Here is a 22,285-nt window from a genome sequence, read left to right as displayed (position 1 = left end):
TAAAACTTCTTGCACTTTATAATCTCCAAAAAACTTTTACACTGTTAAAAATTATCAAAGACTCCAGAAAGCATTTTTATGTGAGATTGTATCAATCAAGACTTATCATATCAGAAATTAAATTTTAAAATATTTATTTACTTTATAATAAAACATTTACATGCTAATATAGATTAACATATTTTTTATGAAAAATAACTACATTTTCCAAAACAGAAAATAATTACTAAGAAGAACGGCACTGTTATAAAGTATTACAAATCTCGTTAATGCCTAGGGAAAAAGCATTTCCTCTATATTTAACCTGTTGTGGTATGTTGTTTTGGTTGAGCTATATGAAGAAAATCCTATCTCAGGCAGATAGTTAAAAAATAAAAGGCAAAATAAAAAACCTGAGAGGGGTTTTGGGGACCTCAAACAGACTTCCCACAATACTTTGAAAACTACTGATAAATATGCTAAACAACAATATAGTCTGGGTTTATTGTCAATTAGTCTTCTCCAAAAATTCTTGAATATTCTATAAAAATGCCTAAAATCTACCTAAATTCTCAGAGGAGGAGAAGGTGCAAGAAGAGGAGGAAGAGGAAAAGGAAAGGAGACAAAGAGGAAGAGGAGGAGGGAACTGTCAGGAAATCTCACAATTATATGACTTGGGTACCTTACTACTATATCCTTCAAGATTAAAATTCTAATTTTATAAAACTTGGAAATCATTATAGAATGATGGCAATATAAAGGACCTTCGAGATTGGACCTCAGAAATTAACAAAACAACCAAGAACCAAAGATGCTAAAGAATCATCCAAAAACGTCAATAGCATAACTTATTAAAAGGCTCACAGTTAAATAGGGTAACCCAGCTTAAACTTAAGTAGTCCTTTCATTTCATACAACTGCACAAAAATATCTCAGAAATGTGCACATACATACAGAAGAAAATGTATGAGTATATGTGTTTTCATATGTATATATTCCTATCTTTATAGTAAGACTTGGAAAATAATTCAGATTTAAGAAACAATTGATAGCATAACTTTACCCAAATGTTAAACTAATAACGTCTCCTATTAAATTTTTCAAGAATCACTTCAAATATAATGAAAAGACACTTTATTCAGAATTCAGACCATTGCACCTACTAAAAAAACAGGTAGTGTTTCAAATACACAATTTAGGAAAAGACTGATCAATAGATAACTAAGTTATAGTTAGGAACAAGTTGTGGTATATAATGTGACTACAGGTAACGATAATATACTGTACATTTCAAAAAGCTAGAAGAATTTTAAGTTTTTACCAAGAATAAATGATATTTGAGAAGATAGGTATGACTAACCAGATTTCAACATTGCAAGTATACAGATTTTGAAATATCATGTTATCCCACTAATACACATAATTTTTATGGTTTTTGTTTGTTTGTTCTTTTTTTATTTAATTCATTGTACACAAATGGGGTACAACTGTTGTTTCTCTGATTATACATAAAATAGAGTTGCAACATTTGTGTAATCATACATGTACATAGGGTAATGATGTTTGTCTCATTCTGTTATTTTTCCTTCCCCCCACCCCCTCCCCACCCCTCTTTTTCCTCTGTACAATCCATCCTTCCTCCATTCTTGCCTCCCTCCCAACCCCCGTAAAGTATCATCATCATCCGCTTATAAGAGAGATCATTCAGCCTTTGGTTTTTTGGGACTGTTTTTATCAATTAAAAATAAACTTAATTTTTTTAAAGTATGCTTCAAAATAAAGCATGCCATCAATTCTTCAACTTGTAGTCTGCATCAACAAACTTTTTAAAAATTATAACTTACTAATAGTCCTTATTAATTTCTTAACAAATAAGAATATTCACAGTATTTCTACTTAACTTTTCTAATAGTACCATGACCTTTTACTTGTCATCTTTAAAAGAAATTTTAAAGCTCTCATTCCTACTGCATCCTCTAACATATAAGAAAATATATCTTGTTTATAAGCAATGTAATAAGATAATGAAAGAAAACTGATTTTGTAAGAAATAAATATTCTTTAAAACAGAAAGCGTGAGCCACAATTCAAAGCTATTTTTTTGGAGATTAAAATAAAAAAGAAATTATAAAAAAATCACATATCTACTTAAGATAAAATGAATCCATACTTAATTTTAATAGCATAAGGGCAATTTCTATGCACTTTTCATGTAGCTCTGTTCCTCCAAAGAACCAAAGAACTCATAACCGTGTTTAAAAAAAAAAAAAAAAAAACTAAAATCCGGAAATCCATAGAAGTTAATTCTTCAAAGGTTATGATTTTTTAAAAGCTTCCAAAAACTAGATGGAAGAAGAGTTATAGATATTAGGTTCAACAGATATGAATGATACTATAATTTATAGTATTTCTTCCCCAACTGTCCTCCTTTAATTATCTTTGCACTTACAAATACCTTCTAGCATGATATCAGATGCAAAGAAGTAATTTTACAGTTTGATTTTTAATTTTTTTTCTTTCCATGATTCATTTACTCATTCACTAACTCAACTATTTAGTACCTACTATGTTCCAAGCACTGTATCAGACACATCAACTTTCCCAAATACAATACAAATGACTGGTACAAAAAATATTTTTAAGTATCCTTTATATAAAGATACAAAGTAAGAGGTAAGATGATTCATTCAAAAGTGCTCTATTTTCAAATGGGCTGGGGCTGTAGCTCAGTGGTAGAGTACTTGCCTTACATGTGTGAGGCACCAAGTTTGATCCTCAACACCACATAAAAAGAAGTAAACAAAAATGCTCTATTTTCAAACTCCTCCTACAACTCAATAGCACATACCTCTAATTCCTACTTGGGAGGCTGAGGCAGAAAGATCGCAAGTTCAAGGCCCTCTCAAAATAAAAAAGAAAATTATGGTCTGGGGATGTAATTCTGTGGTAGAATGCCTCTAGGTTCAATCAACACAAATAAATAATAAAACTATTTGTACAAATTACTGCATTGAGAAATCCAACAGACTAAGAAGTCTATGTAGTAGAAGACCTCACTTTGAGGCTACCTAGAAAGAACCTATCCACAGGATATATTAGAAAATGCAGTTTACTCTGACATGGAGCCTTCCCTTTTTTTGGGGGGGGTGGGGCGGGGAGGTGCTGGGGATTGAACCCCAGGGCCTTGGCTTACAAGACAAGCACTCTACCAACTGAACTATATCCCCGGCACCTTGAGCCTTCCATTTTTAACAGTATAAATCAATTGTGACTTCATGAAATCTTCCTTATGAGTTTTTACTTTCCCAATTCTGAATAGGTAGATATTTAGGAGAGAAGGCTAATTCTAGACTAAGCAAATCTACCAAATATGGAAAAACTGAAACAGGGTTTAATATGGGATAATGTCTCACATACTTTCTTATACCGAGGCAGTCAAATTTTCAACTAAACAAAAATATCCTTTTTAATTAATTAATATTGGCATGAAAATAGAAAGCTCTTTAAATATTTTTGGTAACATCATTACATTACTATCAATTTTAAATGGAGTTTTTAATTTTACAGATATGTCATCAATCTTACATGTTTTGTTACTACAATCAAAAAGCATCCCATATAATATTCCTTACTGAAATTGGTTTACACATCTTATAGGAAAATTCTATTTAAGCATTCCCCCATAAGCTGAATATTTCCATGAAAAATAGACACGAATATTTATAAAACTAGCTGGATAATCTGCATATCATACCATATTCTGAACATGAGCGTTGAACATTTTTGGTTTAATGTCCAGTGAGATTAATCAGAGTTCTGAGGGAAGGTGTCATTTGTTGGAGTCATGGAAGATTAGCCATGATGTGGATAATGACAATCCAAATGAGAATAAATAGACTGCTTACTTTAAGTGAAGAATCAATGACAAACAAAAACAAACGGAAAAAAAAAAAAAAGCAGGTGATAGTGCATCATTTAACAAAGTACTTAAAGTTTAAATGATTTTCAAAACTTCATATAAAACCATGCTAAGTGAAATAAGCCAATCCCAAAAAAACAAAAGCCAAATGATTTCTCTGATAAGTGGATGATGATACATAACAGGGGTGGGAGGAAGGCAAGAATGGAGGAAGGATGGATTGTATAGAGGAAAATGAGGGGTGGGAAGGGCGGGGAGAAGGAAAAATAATAAAATGAGACAAGCCTCATTACCCTATGTATATGTACGATTACACAAATGGTGTGACTCTATATCGTGTACAACCAGAGAAATGATAGTTGTACCCCATTTGTGTACAACGAATCAAAATTTTAAAAACTTCATATAAAAAGTATTAGTGCTAAACTATAGGATAGGACAGTGTTCAATATTGATATTGGTACTCACCAAAATTTGAGTATCTGTAGCCTGTTCTTGGACCATCTGAATTGCTTTTGCCAGATCTTCTTCACCTTCTGGAATACTGAAATTGTCGTCTGGTATCTAGAACACGAGGAAGAGGATAGGAGGAGAGAGCAGAAATATAAAGTGACAAAATAGTTCCCCCTTATCCACAGGGAATACGTCCTAAGACATTCTACAGATACCTGAAACCACAGATAGTACCAAATCCTATATGTGCTATATTTTTCCCATACATATAAATATATAATAAAGCTTAATTTACAAACTGGGCAAAGTAAGGAATTAACAATAACTAATAATAAAAATTATAATAATATACTACAATAAAAGTTATTTAAAACTTATGAATTATTTATTTCTAGAATTTTCTATTTAATATTTTTGGATCACAACTGACAATGGGTAACTAACACCACAGAAAGTGAAGTCACAGATAAGGGGAGACTCCTATATTTCATTCCATAAATAATAATTCTTACAAAGTAAAGCATCAAAGAAATATATATATCATATCATTCTAAAGATCTATAAAAAATAGGTAACAAGTAGACAGCTTTTTTTCCTTATGAAAGGTCACTCAATGTCACTTCTAATAAATTCAAGATTAGTCTGTAGGCAACTGTTTTTACCTATAAAGACAAATACAATCTAACAATTCTTCTGGGAAAAAAAGTTAGGCTATCGTAATGCCACAAATCTCTTTCCATCCCGAGTTTTCTCTATTACTTTTCATAACAACTATAAATAGTAAATCTCTAGTTTATTATTTTAAAAGTTCATTGGATATTAAGATCTTAGAAGAATGCAATGGATAATAATTACACTAAGGATAGTTAACACTAATCACATCTTTCTTATGTGCTGAAAACTATTTTCGGCCCTTTGTATTTAATCCATTCAGTAACTCTCCATTTTGACAAAAGCCTGTCTCCCCTGTTTGACCTGTCTATTGCTTATCCAGTCACATATTGCCAGGCTTGCTTTCATATAGTTTCATTCACAGCTTCTGTCATCTACAAGTTACTTTATTCTCTAAGTCTCAGAAGTAATGATAGGTCTCATGGGAACACTTAATTAAAGGAAAGCTTTGAGACAGGAACCATATTTTACAGAAGTACAGTTAAGCTGGAAGGAAGCATGAGTCCTGAGCTCCAACTCCACAGTGGAGTATGGGAATTCCTACCAATAACAGAATAGATGATGGGAAATATTTGACAGTCTATAGTATAGATCCATAAGGTAAATGATAAGGAACTGAATATGAAGAATAATTAATAGAAAAACCAAGAGAATAAGGTATATTAGCCAAATTAAATGTTTAAATAAAATTTTCTCATCTCATTCTTAACCAACTGATAATAGGTAACTTCAGTTTAAAAACTAGTGTCCTTTAAGGGAAATTGATTGTATGTTTCAGAAAATAAAACAGATCATAAGAATGACTGCCATCAATTTATGGAATAAATACTTAAGAGTTTAAAAATTACCTCTTCATATTCATAATCATCTTCAGACGCTTCAGTTATGGTAACCTCTGAATATCTTGTCAAGTTTAAATTCAAAAAATATGGAATAATACTATCATATTAAAATTTGATTTCACTTAAAATACAATATTGGATCAAAAACCTCATCAGGAAGTTTATAAATAAATGTAATTTTCAAAACAAGTTTTTCCTCCATGTAGCTTACAAATTTAGATATAAAATATTTTAATTAGTATGTTTATTTTTTACATAACCCAAATTCATGGAAAACTGCATTTATATCTGTCTAACTACAATCTAATGATTTCCAAATTGAGTCCAAATATTTTACAAGAATAGTCAAAGTATAATAAGACAATATAAATTAGAAAGAGATATGAAAACAGTAAATGTTAAAAAATTATCTTTACCCACACCGAATTTTCCAGAGCTCCTGAATCAATTATTTACAATACAACATCACTTTATTTTGCATAAAATATTGTGATTGAAAAAAACAAAAGTCATACCAATATTTAAATAAAGTGAAAAATATATGTTCATATGTTTTCCTCAATAAAATTTGCCTAAATCTCTATTTTTCTTACATGGCTCAACTTTTTAGTTAAATTTAATTTATAGGAAAGAGTCCCTAAATTTTAAGCAAATATAAACTATAAAGGTAATCAAAATTCATATTTTATAAATGCTTAAGCAGTTAATTATCAATGGAAATGATTCTAACAAAAAGAATTCTAAGAGCACTGCCATAAGACTTTCAAAAATTGCAACCTTAATAATAAAAACATCAAGATAATATTCTACATTAAAATAAATAGTGTAATACAACCATAGTGTTTTTTGTTCTGATTTTGATTTTAGTTGGTAGATTTACATTTTTTAAATTATTATACTAACACAGTATGTCAAGTTTAAAAGTTATGAATTTAACACTTTAATGCACAGTAATGGTTTTGAAAATCAAAGATGAGATTAGCCTATTTTTCATTTTGCTGCTAGTTATAAAAAATTGTTATTTTCTAATACTTAGCTAAAGGGGTATATGACACCTCTGTTATTTGTAACAAGAAGAGATAAGAGATAACATTTACACAGTATTTAATAGAAGCCAGGCACTGCTCTACTGGTTTTTCATGTATTAAATCATTTTATCCTCACCTTGTCTATGAGGCTGGAACTATTATTATCTCCATCTTACAAATCCAGGATCAGAGGGAACAGGTTTCAAGCTAGGGCACAAGTGAATTGGGAATCAAACTCAGAAGTTTAGGCTTCACCAGTAGGCATCACAATACCAGACCTTAAGTTACACTACAGAGCTATAATAACAAAAATGGCATGCTTTGGCACCAAAATAGACATGAAGACACAGAAATAAACCCATATATATATACATACAGTTATCTCATACTAAACAAAGGTACCATAAACAGAAGAAAAGATAGCCTCTTCAACAAAGGGTGTTATGAAAACTGGAAATCCATATGTAGCAAAATGAAACTCAACCCCTATCTCTTAACCTGCACAAAACTCAATTCAAAGTAGATCAAGGACCTAGGCATTAGACCAGAGACCCTGTACCTACTAGAAGAAAAAGTAGGCCCAACTCTCCAACACGCCGGCTTAGGAACCAAATTCCTCAACAAGACTCCTAAAGCACAGGAAGTAAAATCAAGAATCAAGAAACGTCAGCTGAATTCTACAAGACCTTTAAAGAAGAACTAATACCAATACTCCTCAAGGTATTCCAGGAAATAGAAAAGGAGGGAAACCTTCCAAACTCATTCTATGATTCTAGTATCACTCTGATACCAAAACCAGACAAAGACTCATCAAGGAAAGAAAACTTTAGACCAATATCCCTGATGAACACACATGCAAAAATCCTTAACAAAATACTGGCAAACCGCATAAAAAATATATTAAAAAGATAGTGCATGATCAAGTGGGGTTTATCCCAGGGATGGAAGGTTGGTTCAACATCCAGAAATAAATAAATGTAATTCATCACATCAATAGACTTAAAGTTAAGTATCATATGATTATTTCAATAGATGCTGAGAAAGCATTTGATAAAATACAGCACCGCTTCCATGCATAAAGCACTAGAAAATATAGGAATAGTAGGAACATACCTCAACATTGTAAAGGCTATCAATGCTAAGCCCATGGCCAACATCATTCTTAATGGAGAAAAACTGAAAGCATTCCCCCTAAAAACTGGAACAAGGCAGGGATGCCCTCTTTCACAACTACTATTTAACATCGTCCTTAAAATATTAGTCAGAGCAATTAGACCAAAGAAATTAAAGGGATATGAATAGGAAAGAACTCAAGCTGTCACTATTTGCTGATGACATGACTCTATATTTAGAGGCCAAAACACTCCACTAGAAAACTTCTAGAACTAATAAATGAATTCACCAAAGTACAAGGATATAAAATCAATATGCATAAATCTAATGCATTTCTATTCATAAGTGATGAATCTTCTGAAAGAGAAATGAGGAAAACCACTCCATTCACAATAGCCTCAATAAATAAATAAAATACTCAGAAATCAATCTAACCAAAGGGGTAAAAGAAAACTATAGAACACTAAAGAAAGAAATTGAAGAAAACCTTAGAAGATGGAAAGTTCTCCCATGTTCTGTGATGGGCTGACAGATCTGGCTCCATGAGAATGTTCTAGGCCAGACTCTAGGAGAAATGACTAAACAGACTCCATTTTGCTCTGAGACTCCATGTTATGTAGGAAATGAGCTTCTCCCATTGGAACACCCCACCTCTGTACCCATCATCAGTTACTTGGTGTGACATGTTTAATAATATACAATGGCAACTCCTATGTAGTAAAGAATTGCTCTCTTTTGATTCCTATTGCTCCTAAACAATGTACCATGTAAACAGTGATTGTGTGGATGTTAGTAACCATTCTTTAGTTTGTACCTAGGTAAGGGTCATTTTGACCCACTTCCCCCTCTGTCGATGATCTCATAATGTTAATGTGTAATTTCAAATCATAGCAACAGACACTTATGATTAATGTAATTTTTGGTATAAGAACCCCTACAACCCTGTGGTTGGGGCTGTTCTCCCAATAGCCATTTTTTGGGGTATTGTGTGAGACAGTCAGCCGGCCAGCTTAATAAAGACTCTCAAATTTGGACTTCTCAGTGGTGATCGGTCTGTTCTTAAGTTGCGCCCCGTAACATTTCTTGGATAAGCAGAATTAATATTGTCAAAATGGCCATTCCACCAAAGGCACTATACAGATTCAATGCAATTCCAATTAAAATCCCAATGACATTCCTCATAGAAATAGAAAAAGCAATCATGAACTTCATCTAGAAGAATAAGAGACCTGGAATAGCCAAAACAGTCCTGAGCAGGAAAAGTGAAGCAGGAGGTATCACAATACCAGATTTTAAACTATACTAAAGAGCAATAGTAAGAAAACGGCATGCTATTAGCACCAAAACAGACAGGTACACCAATGGTACAGAACAGAAAACACAGAGACAAAACCACATAAATACAGTCACCTCATATTAGACAAAGGAGCCAAAAATATACAATGGAGAAAAGACAGCCTGTTCAACAAATGGTGCTGGGAAAACTGGAAATCCATTTGCAGTAAAATGAAATTAAACCTCTGTCTCTCACCCTGCACAAAATTCAACTCAAAATGGATCAAGGACTTAGGAATTAGACCAGAGAACCTGCACCAAGAGAAGACAAAGTAGGTCTGAATCTTCATCATGTTGGCTTAGGATCAGACTTCCTTAACAAGACTCCCAAAGCACAAGAAATCAAAGCAGGAATCAATAAATGGGATGGACTCGAACTAAAAGGCTTTTTTTCAGCAAAGTATGCAATTAATAATGTGAAAAGAGAGCTTACAGAATGGGAAAAAAAATCTTTTCTACATGCACTTGAGATAGAGCACTTATCTTCAAAATTCATAAAGAACTAACAAAACTATACACCAAAAATACAAAGAACCCAGTCAATAAATGGGCCAATGACTGGAGTTATAGCTTAATTGGTAGAGTGCTTGCCTAGCAAGCAAAAGGCCCTGGATTCAATCCCCAGCACCAAAAAAATAAAAAAATAATAAATGGGCCAAGGAACTGGGCAGACACTTTAGAGAAGAAGACACACAGGTGATTAATAAATATATGAAAAAGTGTTCAACATCTCTACTAATTAGACAAATGAAAACTAACTCTAAGATTTCATCTTACTCCAATTAGAATGGCTATTATCAAGAACACAAACAATAACAGATGTTGGTGTGGATGTGGGGGGAAAAGGCACACTTTTACATTGCTGGTGGAGTTGCAAATTGGTGCAGCCACTCTGGAAAGCAGTGTGGAGAATCCTCAGAAAACTTGGAATGGACCTTTTGAACCAGTTATCCCACTTCTAGATCTATACCCAAAGGACTTAAAATTAGCATATTACAGTGACGCAGTCACATCAATGTTTATAGCAGCTCAATTCACAATAGCTAGATTGTGGAACCAACCTAGATGCCCTTCAACAGAGGAGTGGATAAAGAAACTGGGGAATATTATTCATCCATAAAGAATAATAATATTATGGCATTTTCGGGTAAATCGATGGAGTTGGAGAATATCATGCTAAGCGAAATAACCAATCCCAGAAAAACCGAAGGCCAAATGTTTTCCCTGATAAGTGGATGATGATATATAATGGGGGTGGGTGGGTGGTGGGTGAGAGAAGAATGGAGGAACTTTATGTAGAGGGAAATGAGAGGGAGGAGGGGTTGGGGTTTTGAAAAATGATGGAATGAGACAGACATCATTACCCTATGTACATGTATGATTACACAAATGGTATGAATATACATTGTGTACAACCACAGAAACAAAATGATGTACCCCATTTGTGTACAATAAATCAAAATGCAATGTGTAAAAAATAATTAATTAATTAAAGAAAAAATCAATAAATGGATGGAATCAAACTAAAAAGCTTCTTTATAGCAAAGGAAATAATCAAGAAGATGATCAGAGAGCCTAAAAAATGGAAGAAAATCTTTGTCACCTGCACCTCAGATAGGACATTATTCTCCAGGATATATATAAAGAACTCAAAAAACACCAAAAAATGAATAACCCAATCAATAAATGAACAAAGGAACTGAACAGGCACTTTACAAATGAAGAAATACGAATGGTCAACAAATATAAGAAAAAAATTTTCAACATCTCTAGCAATTAGAGAAATGCAAATTAAAACTACTCTGACATTTCATCTCACTCTAGTCAGAATGGCAATTATCAAGAATACGAGTAACAATAAATGTTGACAAGGATGTGGAGAAAAAGGTACACTCATACATTGCTGGTTGGACTGCAAATTGGTGCAACCACTCTGGAAGATAGTATGAAGATTGCTCAGAAAACTTAGAATAGAACCATCATTGGACTCAGTTATCCCACTCCTCAGCACATACCCAAAGAACTTAAAATCGGCATACTACAGTGATGTGGCCACATCACTATTTATAGCAGCTCAATTCATAAGAGCTAAGCTATGGAACCAATCTAGGTGCCCTTCAAGAGATGAATAAAGAAAATGTGGTATATATACACAATGGAATATTACTCAGTCATAAAAAAGAATGAAATTATATCATTTGCCAGTAAATGGATGGAACTGGAGACAAGTGAAATAAGCTGATCTCAAAAAAAAAAACAAAGGCCAAGTGTTCTCTCTGATATCCCACAATAAGTTATGGGGGAATGGAAGAGTAGAAGGTCACTGGATTAGACAATAGGGAATGAAGGGAAAAGAGGGGAGATGGGAATAGGAAAGACAGAAGAATAAATCAGACATAACTTTTCCTATATTTATATATGAATACACAGCCAGCGTTAACTCCACATCATGCACAACCACAAGAATGGGAAGTTATACTCCATGTATGTACGTCAAACTATACTGTCATGTATATCTAAAAAGAACAAATTTTTTTTTAAAGAAGTTGTTCAGGTTTCACAATGTTGTACTGCCTCTCCATGCTCTGCATGGGATTGCTGTGCTGTATAAATACTGTTTGCCAATTATCTTTGACAGAGTTCTAAACCTCCAAATGCATTCCTTTCTCAGCTGTATCATAAGTAATCACAATATATCTCTGCCCTATCTCTATCACTTACTGGAGACACTTAAATCTAGTTCCAATAGGACCAATCCTATTTTGACGAGATATCTGTCAAAAAAAATGTATTTTACAAACATGAGTGTCTCTCCCAATGGTATGGTGAAAAATAATAAGATTCAAAAAAAAAACTGGTTATAGAGTAAGTATCCTGTAACTTAAATCCATCCATATTTAGTACTACATGAAGTGAAGTGCCTACTTGTGTAAGTTATCTATTCCAACAGCATTTGCCTCATTCTCCTATAATATCTTGCCAGCAGCCTCCTCAGAGAACACCAGGTTTCTAGTAGCAATCCATTCAATGTATTTTACCTGTCACTAACGTCTAATTTAAAGTATTTCTAACACCTGCCAATCCCCAGTTCCAAAGACACTCTGTTACTTTAAAATATTTCTTATGTTAGCACCCCACTCAAGGTACCAAAATCTCTTTGCTATTAATTACTACATAACAAACTGCCTAAAACTTAAGGCCTGGAAGATCAATAAGCAAATACTATCATTTGTCCCAGTGTAGATGAACCTAGGGGACATTATGTTAAGGGAAATAAATCAGACACAGAAAAATAAACTGCATAATATCCCCTAAGTGTAGAATCTAAAAAATCATCCAACTCACAGAAATAGACAATAGAGGATTGTTAACAAGAATTGGAAGTAGAAGAAATCAGAGATGTTGGTCAAAGAACAGAAACTTATAGTCATAAGATTAGTAAGTTCTAGAGACATAATCTACAGCTTGGTAATTATAGTTGATGTGTTATGTACTTGAAATGTGCACAGAGTAGATTTTAAGTATCTTTACCACAAAACAAAAAACACAAACAAAAAAACTATATGAGACAGAAACATTAATTAGCTTGATTGTGAAAAATCACTGCACACTAATAATCACTAGATAATGTGCATCAAAATGCCACATTGTACACTTTGAATATATAAATTTTGTCAATCGCATTTCAAAAAAACTTTTAAAAGGGAACAACACCATTTATTATCTCAGAGTTTCTGTAGGTCAAGAATTCTCCAGTCAATTAGCTGGAAAATTCTGATTTGGCAGTCTGTCATAGATCACTGTTGAGATGGCAGCAGATGGAAGCCATCTGAAAGCTGAAAGTCAGCAGGATCCACTTCCAAGATGGCTCACTGAAACTGTAGTAGCTGTTGGTTGAAGGCCTCAATTCTTCTCCATGTCAGTCTCTCAAAAGGCTGCTTGAGCATCTTCAAGATAGTAGGCTACTCCTAGAATTAGTAGTCCAAGGGGTGGAAGCCACAATATCTTTTATGACAAAGGTTCAGAAATCACACCTCATCATTTTTCAATATCCTATCAGTTACACAGGTCAACCCTATTCACTGTGGGAGGACTGCACAAGAGCATGAATACCAAGAGGCAGAGAGGTACTGAGCATCACTTTAGAAGCTAGCTAACTACCACATTGCCCTATAGGGTTTTAAGAGATTTAAAAGAGGGACTGGGGTTGTGGCTCAGTGGTAGAGTACTTGCCTGGTATGTGTGAGGCCCTGGGTTCAATCCTCAGAACCACATATAAATTAAAAAATTAAATAAAGGTCCACTGAAAACTAAAAAAATACTTTAAAAAATCTTCTTTAAGAAAAAGATTTAAAAGAGGTAATACATGGAAAGCATTTAGAATAGTATCAAGTTTATAGCAGATGCTATCCAACTATTTGCTACTCCTATTTTCTTTATTCTGAATGGACAAATCTGTGGAGAAATCTCAGTGTCCCTGCCCCACTTGTCCCATAGGTTAAGATTAGGATGATCAGGTAAGGAAAAGGTATCTTAAATTTCCCTCCAGTTCTATATTTATTTTTCTGATATAATTTTACTTAATGTGATAAGATTTCCTGAAGTTCAGCTACAGGAAGTTAGTCTCTTTACTATGGAAAAGGATGCCCCCTTTTGAAAGCTACTAGAAAGTGACTTTTTAAGCAGTTCTTTGTAAGTCTCCAGAAAAGCAATGCCATCCTTCATATTCATACCATAGGAAATTTGAAAAAGAAGTAACTATTCCAAAATCACCTGACCAGACAAAAACTGTAATCTAGTCAACCACAGACTAGATTATATGAGAAAGAGATGCCACATCATAGGTTGCTGAACACAGCTACATAGAAAGGAGAAAATGATTTATTCTCAAAGCACTGGAAATTCCAAACCCCTTTAACTCCTATCCAGCAAACATTCCATGTGCTGGATTTAAATCACTAATAATATATTGTTTCCTCACAATCGAGAAAAGATTATGAGGAAAACAACTATTTTATTTTCACATGGATCATAACCATATTTATTTTCACATAAACCTATGAGATCAAATGGAACATACATAGTCATCTCTAAGCTGAAAATAAAGAAACTGAATCAGGAAAATTAAGAGATTTAACCAAGCTCACACAGCTAAGAATGACAAAAACAAGTTTCCTGAACATAAACAACATGAATTTTCCACAATACTATATTGTCTCTACAGTGACAAAACAGCACTGTGCAATTTTTAATCAATATCCTAAGTAATGAGCTCACATCACATATTTTTTTCCCAAAATCTCAAGTAGTATGTAACCAACAGTTAACTCAAAATCACTTAAATAGCTCAATGTGAAGACCCAAGAAGAATAAAATATCTATAGGGTAGAGACACAAAGATTAATATAACCAAGGTCAAGAGATTAATGAGACAAAAAGTTAAGCAAAGGACAAAACACCAAAAACAGGAAGAGGTATCCTCTTTGATTGATATTTCTAAGTGCCCATATGATTTGTACAGAAAATCATCTCAGAAGCAATTCAGTTTAAATGTCATATTGCAATGTTATTGAAGAAACAAATATGCTTTGGCACATATGTTTGTATATATCTGTCTATCTGGCTAGCTAGCAACACAGGGACAAACACACAAACTAATTCTAAAGTGGCAGTTTACAAATCTGCATGTCCTAATAAATATTTTTAAAATGAATGTGGAACTTAAGAGGAGAAAGGAAATAATAGAAGTAAGATAAATGAAAATATGTAGCCCATGTCATGGGTCTCATGCTAAGCCACAGATTTGACTCCAAGACTCCCATCAGTCTGGGTAAAGATGGCACTATAATCAGATATCAATACAGTATCCACCCAATGAAAACAGATGAGTTTCTCAGCAGATATACAACATTTTCTGGTTCCAATGCCTCAGAGAAATTACACTCTTGAGTTCTCATAAAGAAAACACTATATTGTACAGATATTGATCCCCTTGGCTCTCAGGACAGCCTGAAAGACAGTAAAGTGAAGTCTGTTAGGGCACCATGTGTGAAAAAGTTTGTAAAGTAGTCCTTTGAACAGCAATCTTCCCAGAGTGAAAAAGGGCAATTCATCAAGAATTGTCTAAAAGATAAAACCCTTTATTCTGGTTCTACTTTTACTCAGCAACTTTCTCATCTGTAATTTAATCTCTTAGGTGATTCTGAACTCCAGAAAACATCCATACAATCAAGCTGGCCACAGTTCTCATGCAGAGTTATTTTTTCACTGGAATAATAAGCTAGCATTCTGGCTCACAATCAGTTTCAAAATGCCAAGCTGGCTCGGAACCCTTATAAAACTCCCTTCTGCCTAGTATTCCTTCAAAGAAAACAGCTGAACTCCAGTTCTAAAATTCATTTTGTACTACTTTGTTTGTTGTCCCCAGATCTGACTGGTCTTGCTCTGAAGCCACAGTCCATAGCACCACCTACTTCCAGGTCAGTTTCTTCTATATCCCAGAGTCACAGCCTAGACATAGCTTGAGGCTCCCATCTCCACTTGTTCTAGAAGGAATTTAGGAGGACTTGTGAGTTTGTCTAGTATAATCATTTCCAGGGTATTTGGTCACCATAGATGAACTAAAAGTTTCTCACTAGCAGAATCTACAATGGATCCTGACACTGAGGATCCTATCAGAAAAGAGGCCCATGTAACAGCTACACTGAAATTGCCAGGCCACCCTAAACCAACCAGGGTACTATATAGAAGGCACAACTTTGAGGCTACCTCAGAGAAGCATTTCTGCTGGAATGCAATCCAATGAAGCAGAGCTTGAGGTCAGAGTTGGAATGAAGGAAGCACAAAGAAAGTTCTTCTGCAAATGGATCAGAGTCAGAAACCAATTAACAGTTTTTAGAAGTGAGCAACATACAAAAGTTCCTTACATGTAAGTCTTTTCTATTGCCTCATTTACAGATGGTGATCATGGCCAACAGCAACATCTGTATAAAGGACGACTGTAAAAATACAGCTAATTATATTTCACATGATTTCCCAAAGCTACTGTAGACAAAAATTGCTTTATAATCTTTGCTATCACCTCAGACCCAATATACACAGAAGCAATCTGAAATCTAACCCAAATTGTCCATAATCAACATCTTACTTGCTCAGTTATAAAGGGATTATAAATAGCAAGCATCACACTCATCTTCCCTTTCACAGGAATGCCAGTATAAAGGCAGCTGAATAATACAGATTAAAGAGGGCAAATAACTGGCATGCTAGCTGTCACACTGCCCATTGGTTTTTGCTCCCTGTAGTCTACACCACATTTTCCTGAGGTCTAAGAATTCTTATTAATGTCACATACCATGGAGTCACTACCAAGTTAACAGAATTGGAAAGAGTAGAAATACAGAGGCCATTCCTGTCCTAGACAGTTATCACACGTCTGTCTCAGAAGCCAGAAAATATGTTTTGCATATTTTTCCACATACAAGACTCATAGTTCTCATAGTGGGTGATGATGCCTTTCCATCATCTAAATCAGAATATCCAAATAAATGGGCTCTACATGCTATACTTCTATCTGAAAATATAAAGGCTAAATATCAAGATATTTGTCCACAGGCTTGCTACTGCAATTATAATCCTTAGAAAAGCAATACCAGCATCACCTGGGAGCTTGTTAGCACTTCAGAATTTCAGCCCTCACCAGGTTTTACTATATTGGAATCTTCATTTAACGATCCATGGGTGATTCATATACACATTAAAGTTTCCCTAGATTAGAGGACACAGAACAAAACACAATTTCTTCTCTCTAAATAACCTAGAGCTTACTTTTTTTCTTTTTTTTTTTGGACCAGAGATTGAACCCAGAGGCACTTAACTACTGAGCCACAGATCCATCCCTTTTTTTTTTTAATTCTTTATTTTGAAACAGGATCCCACTAAGTTACTCAGGGCCTAGCTAAATAGATGAGATTGGCTTTGACCGTGCCTCCTCCTGCCTAAGCCTTCTGAGTCCTGGGATCACAGGAATGAGCCACCACTCCCAGCATACAACTTTCACACAGGTAAAATTTAGCAACTAAATTCTGGATTTAGTAACATGGTTCTTGATCTACTTCTACATTTCAGTTATTTATCCTTATTTGAATGTATGTAACATACATATATTATAATATCTAACCACACATGGACAAATTAGGTTTTCCAATGATGAAGATAAATACACTGAGTACATAATGATTATTTTACAAACGTCTTTTTGCTTAGTAATATAAACATTTTGGAGAAATTTCATTTTATAGAAGAAAATGAGGTTTCCAAAGGGAATGATTCATCTAAGGGTATGATGAAAGAAAGGAGAGAGGGAAATCTATACATCCAGGTTTCTAATTCCCTTCACTTACTCATTTACAATTATGCTTATTTTTGCAAAAAAAAAAAAAAACCAAAAATAATAAATAATAAAAAGCAAAAATGACAAAAGTTCAATTAAAGTTATCAGTGAACATTATTTCAGTGAAAGAATAGTTAAAGAGATTTCACTTAAGACAAAAATGCATCCTATATGGGACATCATCCAAGTATTATCTCCTACTTCAGAGTCTGAAATCCTTAATTTTGCAATTTCAGAAACAGTTGACTTTAGGACCACATTCATAGATGATTAGCCTCAACAGACTGGCTTAACCTCACTTGAGATATTGCTGCTGGGGGTGGAGGAAACCTTTTTCAGTGGCCAACAAACTCATATTCATAGTCTAAGAAACCATATCCTTAGTAGTAGGTATAGAAGGATGAAATAATCAAAAGCTAATTAGAGGAGAAGCATACATAAAGGGAGACAGGTAACAAATGCTTCAACTCCTCCTTCTCTAGGGCCTACCTATGCATTCCATTACTCTTCCTTGAACAAGGTCTTTCTTTAGACAAGTAACAAGAAAACCAATTAACCTTTAGCTTACTTAGTACAAATTCATTCTAGCTTGCATCAGTCAAATGGAACTGGGCACTCCCAAATGGCCACAGCCACATTTTATCAAGCAGCCCCTAGACACTACTACAATCAAAAAATTTATCCAAGGGCTGGGGTTCTGGCTCACTGGCAGAGTACTTGCCTAGCACATGTGAAGCACTGGGTTCCCTTCTCAGCACCACATAAAAATAAATAAATAAAGGTATTGGGTCCATCTATGACTAAAAAAAATTTTTTTAAAAACTCAGCCAACTTGTGTTGACTTCTAATAGAGAACTCATTCACAAAAGATAACCAACCTTCTTTCCAAGTTCTAGAGACACCTACTCAGTCCTCCATTTCATGTAGTTAAAATATGGTCTCATATTTTATAATGCTGCAAGATTTTCACAATTAAGAGTTCTACATGTACTTCATAACTAGATTTCTTAAAGTTCTAGTGATAGCTTGTATGAGAACTATGTCACTTATGTTTCTATATGACCTTATTGAAGTTTAAAACATAGTGATACTGTGAAGCTCTTCAGAAAAGAAATAGGTGGCACTGATACAGCTAAGAGGTTACAGAAAAGGGCTGTATTTTCTATATTTCCTTACTCAGTATTGACAGCTCACTGTCTATACTAGGAGCATCTGTTCGGTCATAAATAAGGGAAGCCCAGGGCCAAATGCAGTAAGTTAGGTGATTAAGTGTATGTGCAAATTAGAGGACATCACATTTCTGATTCATCTGAATGTGTTATAACTTTTATTTATCCGCTGAAGTAGCTCAATTAAATTACCTGAGAGCTAAAGACTTTAAACCCAAGAAAGTCTCACTTCGGTAACTATCATAATTGCCTTAAGAAACAATGTCAAATAACATTATACAGTCAACTCTTAATTATGCATGTGAAGAGAGCCCAGGGATACAAGGATAATTGGCATTCACAAGTAATCTTCAAATTTCATTTTAACTAAGAGTTCAAGCCTCTCCCATGACTAAACCTCTTCCCTGAACATTGAATAGAGCAAAGCTGACTGCTTAAATGTTTAACTTTGCTATCCCCTGACTGCCTTCTGGTTGAAACACAAAATAGTAATCAGTCAACCAAAGAGAGATGGAAGAAAAGCAAAAGAGCTAGATAATTCACAAATTGGATAATAGAATTCTGAAGTTAGAGTTATTTATATTTATCTGCTAATGAGATTATTTGAAGAAGACAAGGTATGCAAACTGCTAAATGTTGGCAACTGACTCAGTGATTTCCCTGCAAATTAAGTAAATCGGATTTTCATTGTTAAACATTTCATTATGTTGGAATCCTATTTTACAAAGATATCTGCAAAAAGTAATCTTATTGTGTTACTCATGTTAAAAACTAAACTATATTTACAAAAATCATTTTTACTGCAGAAAAATATAACAAGATGCTTGGTTGTTGTTCTAGTAAGGACATTGGAAAACTATAATTGACATAGATAGGTTCAAAAAGAATAACTGAACCATTTTTAATTTGAAAGGAGTATTACTGGAAAAGACAGACTGTTAGGACTATGAAAACAGTATTTTGTGACACATATCTTTCCTTCCAACTGATTTCAAACTATTCAAACTTATATTCCTGTAAAAATCATTTTTCCATCCAATAAAAAGGCATACTTTCAGTAGTCTTGCCACTAAATCCTTCATAGCTTCCTAAAAGTGTGTATGTGTACTGAGCCTGAGTTAGGACAGGTTAATTTCCCAAGTTCACAAAACAAATCACTGCTGGATCTCTAAAATCTTGAATTAAAGCAAGGGGATTATAGTTGGACCAAAAAAAAGGGGGGGGGGGAGATTTTGGAGTTTGATATCTTTAGGAGCAGATTAGATAACCATCTCTCTCTTATCTGCCTAAAGAAAGGAGGTATATGTCTTTTTCTCACAAACTCTCCACTTCTTTTCAGTACCATTAACCTATATACCTAGAGGAGAGGAACTCTAAAGGCTTAAACGTAAAGAGTGAACCTAATTATCCATATATGGTTATTCAGTTTTTCTAGTACTTCCATTGATTACCAATCATCAATATTTACTTTCTTTCAGGTCACTTGGTTGCAGAGGAAAAGAGCTGCTATTATTATTATTATTATTATTATTATTATTCCAAAAATTATCTCAGGAAGGTGATGCTGAGAAGACAAATCACTAAGCCCAGACAACTGGACCACCAACAGGATCAAGGGTGACGGAGCCTGAGCTTCACCTCTTTAGAACCCCAGGACAGAAGTCTTTCCCTAGTCTCAACATTTCCCAAATGAATTTATTGTGACTGTTATCTGAAACCTTAAGGATTTACTTAGGGAACCCATTAAGTGAAAGGTGGGTTGTGGCACTTGAACATAAAAAGCAACCCTCTGTCCAAAATGTATGGAGTGGTTACTAAGTATGAGGTCCTGGGAGGCCTCCCAACTCTTCTTCTAAGAACAGAGGTACCTACATTCCTAAAAGGAGAAATTCAGTGAATGGCTATTAGGGGACTCGACCTTGAGGTCCAACAAACTCCGTGCCGGCGGGGTCGTCCCAGCCTCCACAGACGCCCCCTCACCCCCAACACCCGTCCCCGCGGCCACGCCCTGAGGGCCACGCCTACATGGGAAGGATACGCTCCAAGTAGTAGGCACCCTCGGCGGCCACCGTGTCCCCCGCGTCCCCGTCTGCACTCAAACCCATGCCCAACGCTTCCTCCAGGTCCCGCAGACAGGAGTCGGGCGCGCCGGGCTGAGCTGCCATCTGCGGCGCTCTGGGCCCCGCCCCTGGCGGGCCCACCGTCGTCCCTAAGGGCAACTGCGTGCGAGGACGCTTTCCGACTGCCCCACGCAGCTCTCGCGAGATCGCAGCACTCCGGCACCTCCCGGGGGCCAGTCCCGCGCACAGGAGAGCAGACCTTGCGGGTGCGCTTCCCCGGTTACTAGGGTAACGCCGTTGCGTAGTTACCACAGAACCCAGGGAGCCGCTGCCGGAGTGGACAAGCCGCTGGAAACAGTCGGCTGGGATTACATCTTTTCTTTCGCTTTGACCCTATCATTTCCTTCTCCGTTTTCTTCCCTAAATTGCCTTTCTCTTGGCTCTTCTGTGCCCATTATTAGTCCCCGAATTTTAGATGTTTGTAGAGCCCAATTTGCTCAATGCCTGGAAGAAAAAAATAAAGTTTTAGAAATCATAATTGAGAAGTTAACCCAGGAGAACGACCAGACGGTACTCAGACACTCAGCAATCAAGAATGAGGGCGATTGCCTTAGTCAGTTTCTTTCTTGCAATCTTGAATGCATTTATCTAGACATTCATTTTCAACTTGGTTTCAAACGCTGGGACTTAGAGTAGTATTCGGTTGGTTTTCACAAGGTAAAGCTACACATGGCCCTACATAATGTGTAATAGATGTCTTTGCCCAATCATGTGCAGTCCTATTGCTGACAGGTTCTTCTTCAAATTTTTAGTGTGTGTGTGTGTGTGTGTGTGTGTGTGTGTACACACACACATATATATATTTATATATATATGTATCAGAAGCATCTGTAAGACCTTTTTCCTTGCATATTCATTTTTATTCTACATTTCTTGATGACTATCAATGTTAAACAATGACTCCATAAAACTCCCATTTATTACCAAAAATGGTAATAAGTGGGTAAAAGTGGGAACTTCCTAAGGTGATTGAGAACCTTGGTTGTTGGAGCCAAAGAGGCTGCAATCAGAGCCTGGTTCCACCACTTACTACTTGTGAAACCGTGGGCGCTGTCCCATGCACTACTTAATACTTCTAGGGTTCAGTTTCCTCATTTACAAAATGGTGTTAATAATATTACCCACTTCAACGTGTTGTGAGGGTTAAAACAACACAAAACATTAAGAAGTTACTAAACTTACAGTAACACCAAGAGATTTGAGCTGTTTATATTTCATATTTGATTTTTGTTGTTTTGTTTTTAGAATAATCAAGAGTCACAA

At 35.1% G+C, this 22,285-nt stretch overlaps 1 protein-coding gene across 4 annotated transcripts in view; it reads right to left on the bottom strand.

The window, feature by feature from the left end:
• Positions 1–21,203, bottom strand: part of SPAG16 (sperm associated antigen 16) — a 1,132,889-nt gene extending 1,111,686 nt beyond the window's left edge. For all 4 annotated transcript variants that reach the window (XM_079132512.1, XM_079132513.1, XM_079132514.1 and 1 more), the window contains exons 1-3: positions 20,941–21,203; positions 5,872–5,918; positions 4,367–4,462 (exon numbers count right to left, since the gene is read on the bottom strand). In XM_079132512.1, the coding sequence (XP_078988638.1) occupies positions 4,367–4,462; positions 5,872–5,918; positions 20,941–21,067 (270 nt within the window). In that variant the 5' untranslated portion in view covers positions 21,068–21,203. The remainder of the gene's footprint in view (positions 1–4,366; positions 4,463–5,871; positions 5,919–20,940) is intronic.
• Between the last annotated feature and the right edge of the window lie 1,082 nt (positions 21,204–22,285).

Source organism: Sciurus vulgaris (genome assembly GCF_902686455.1).
Source record: "Sciurus vulgaris genome assembly, chromosome: 3".
In the NCBI taxonomy this organism is placed as follows: Eukaryota; Metazoa; Chordata; class Mammalia; order Rodentia; family Sciuridae; genus Sciurus; species Sciurus vulgaris.
This window is presented reverse-complemented; position numbering and strand designations above follow the sequence as displayed.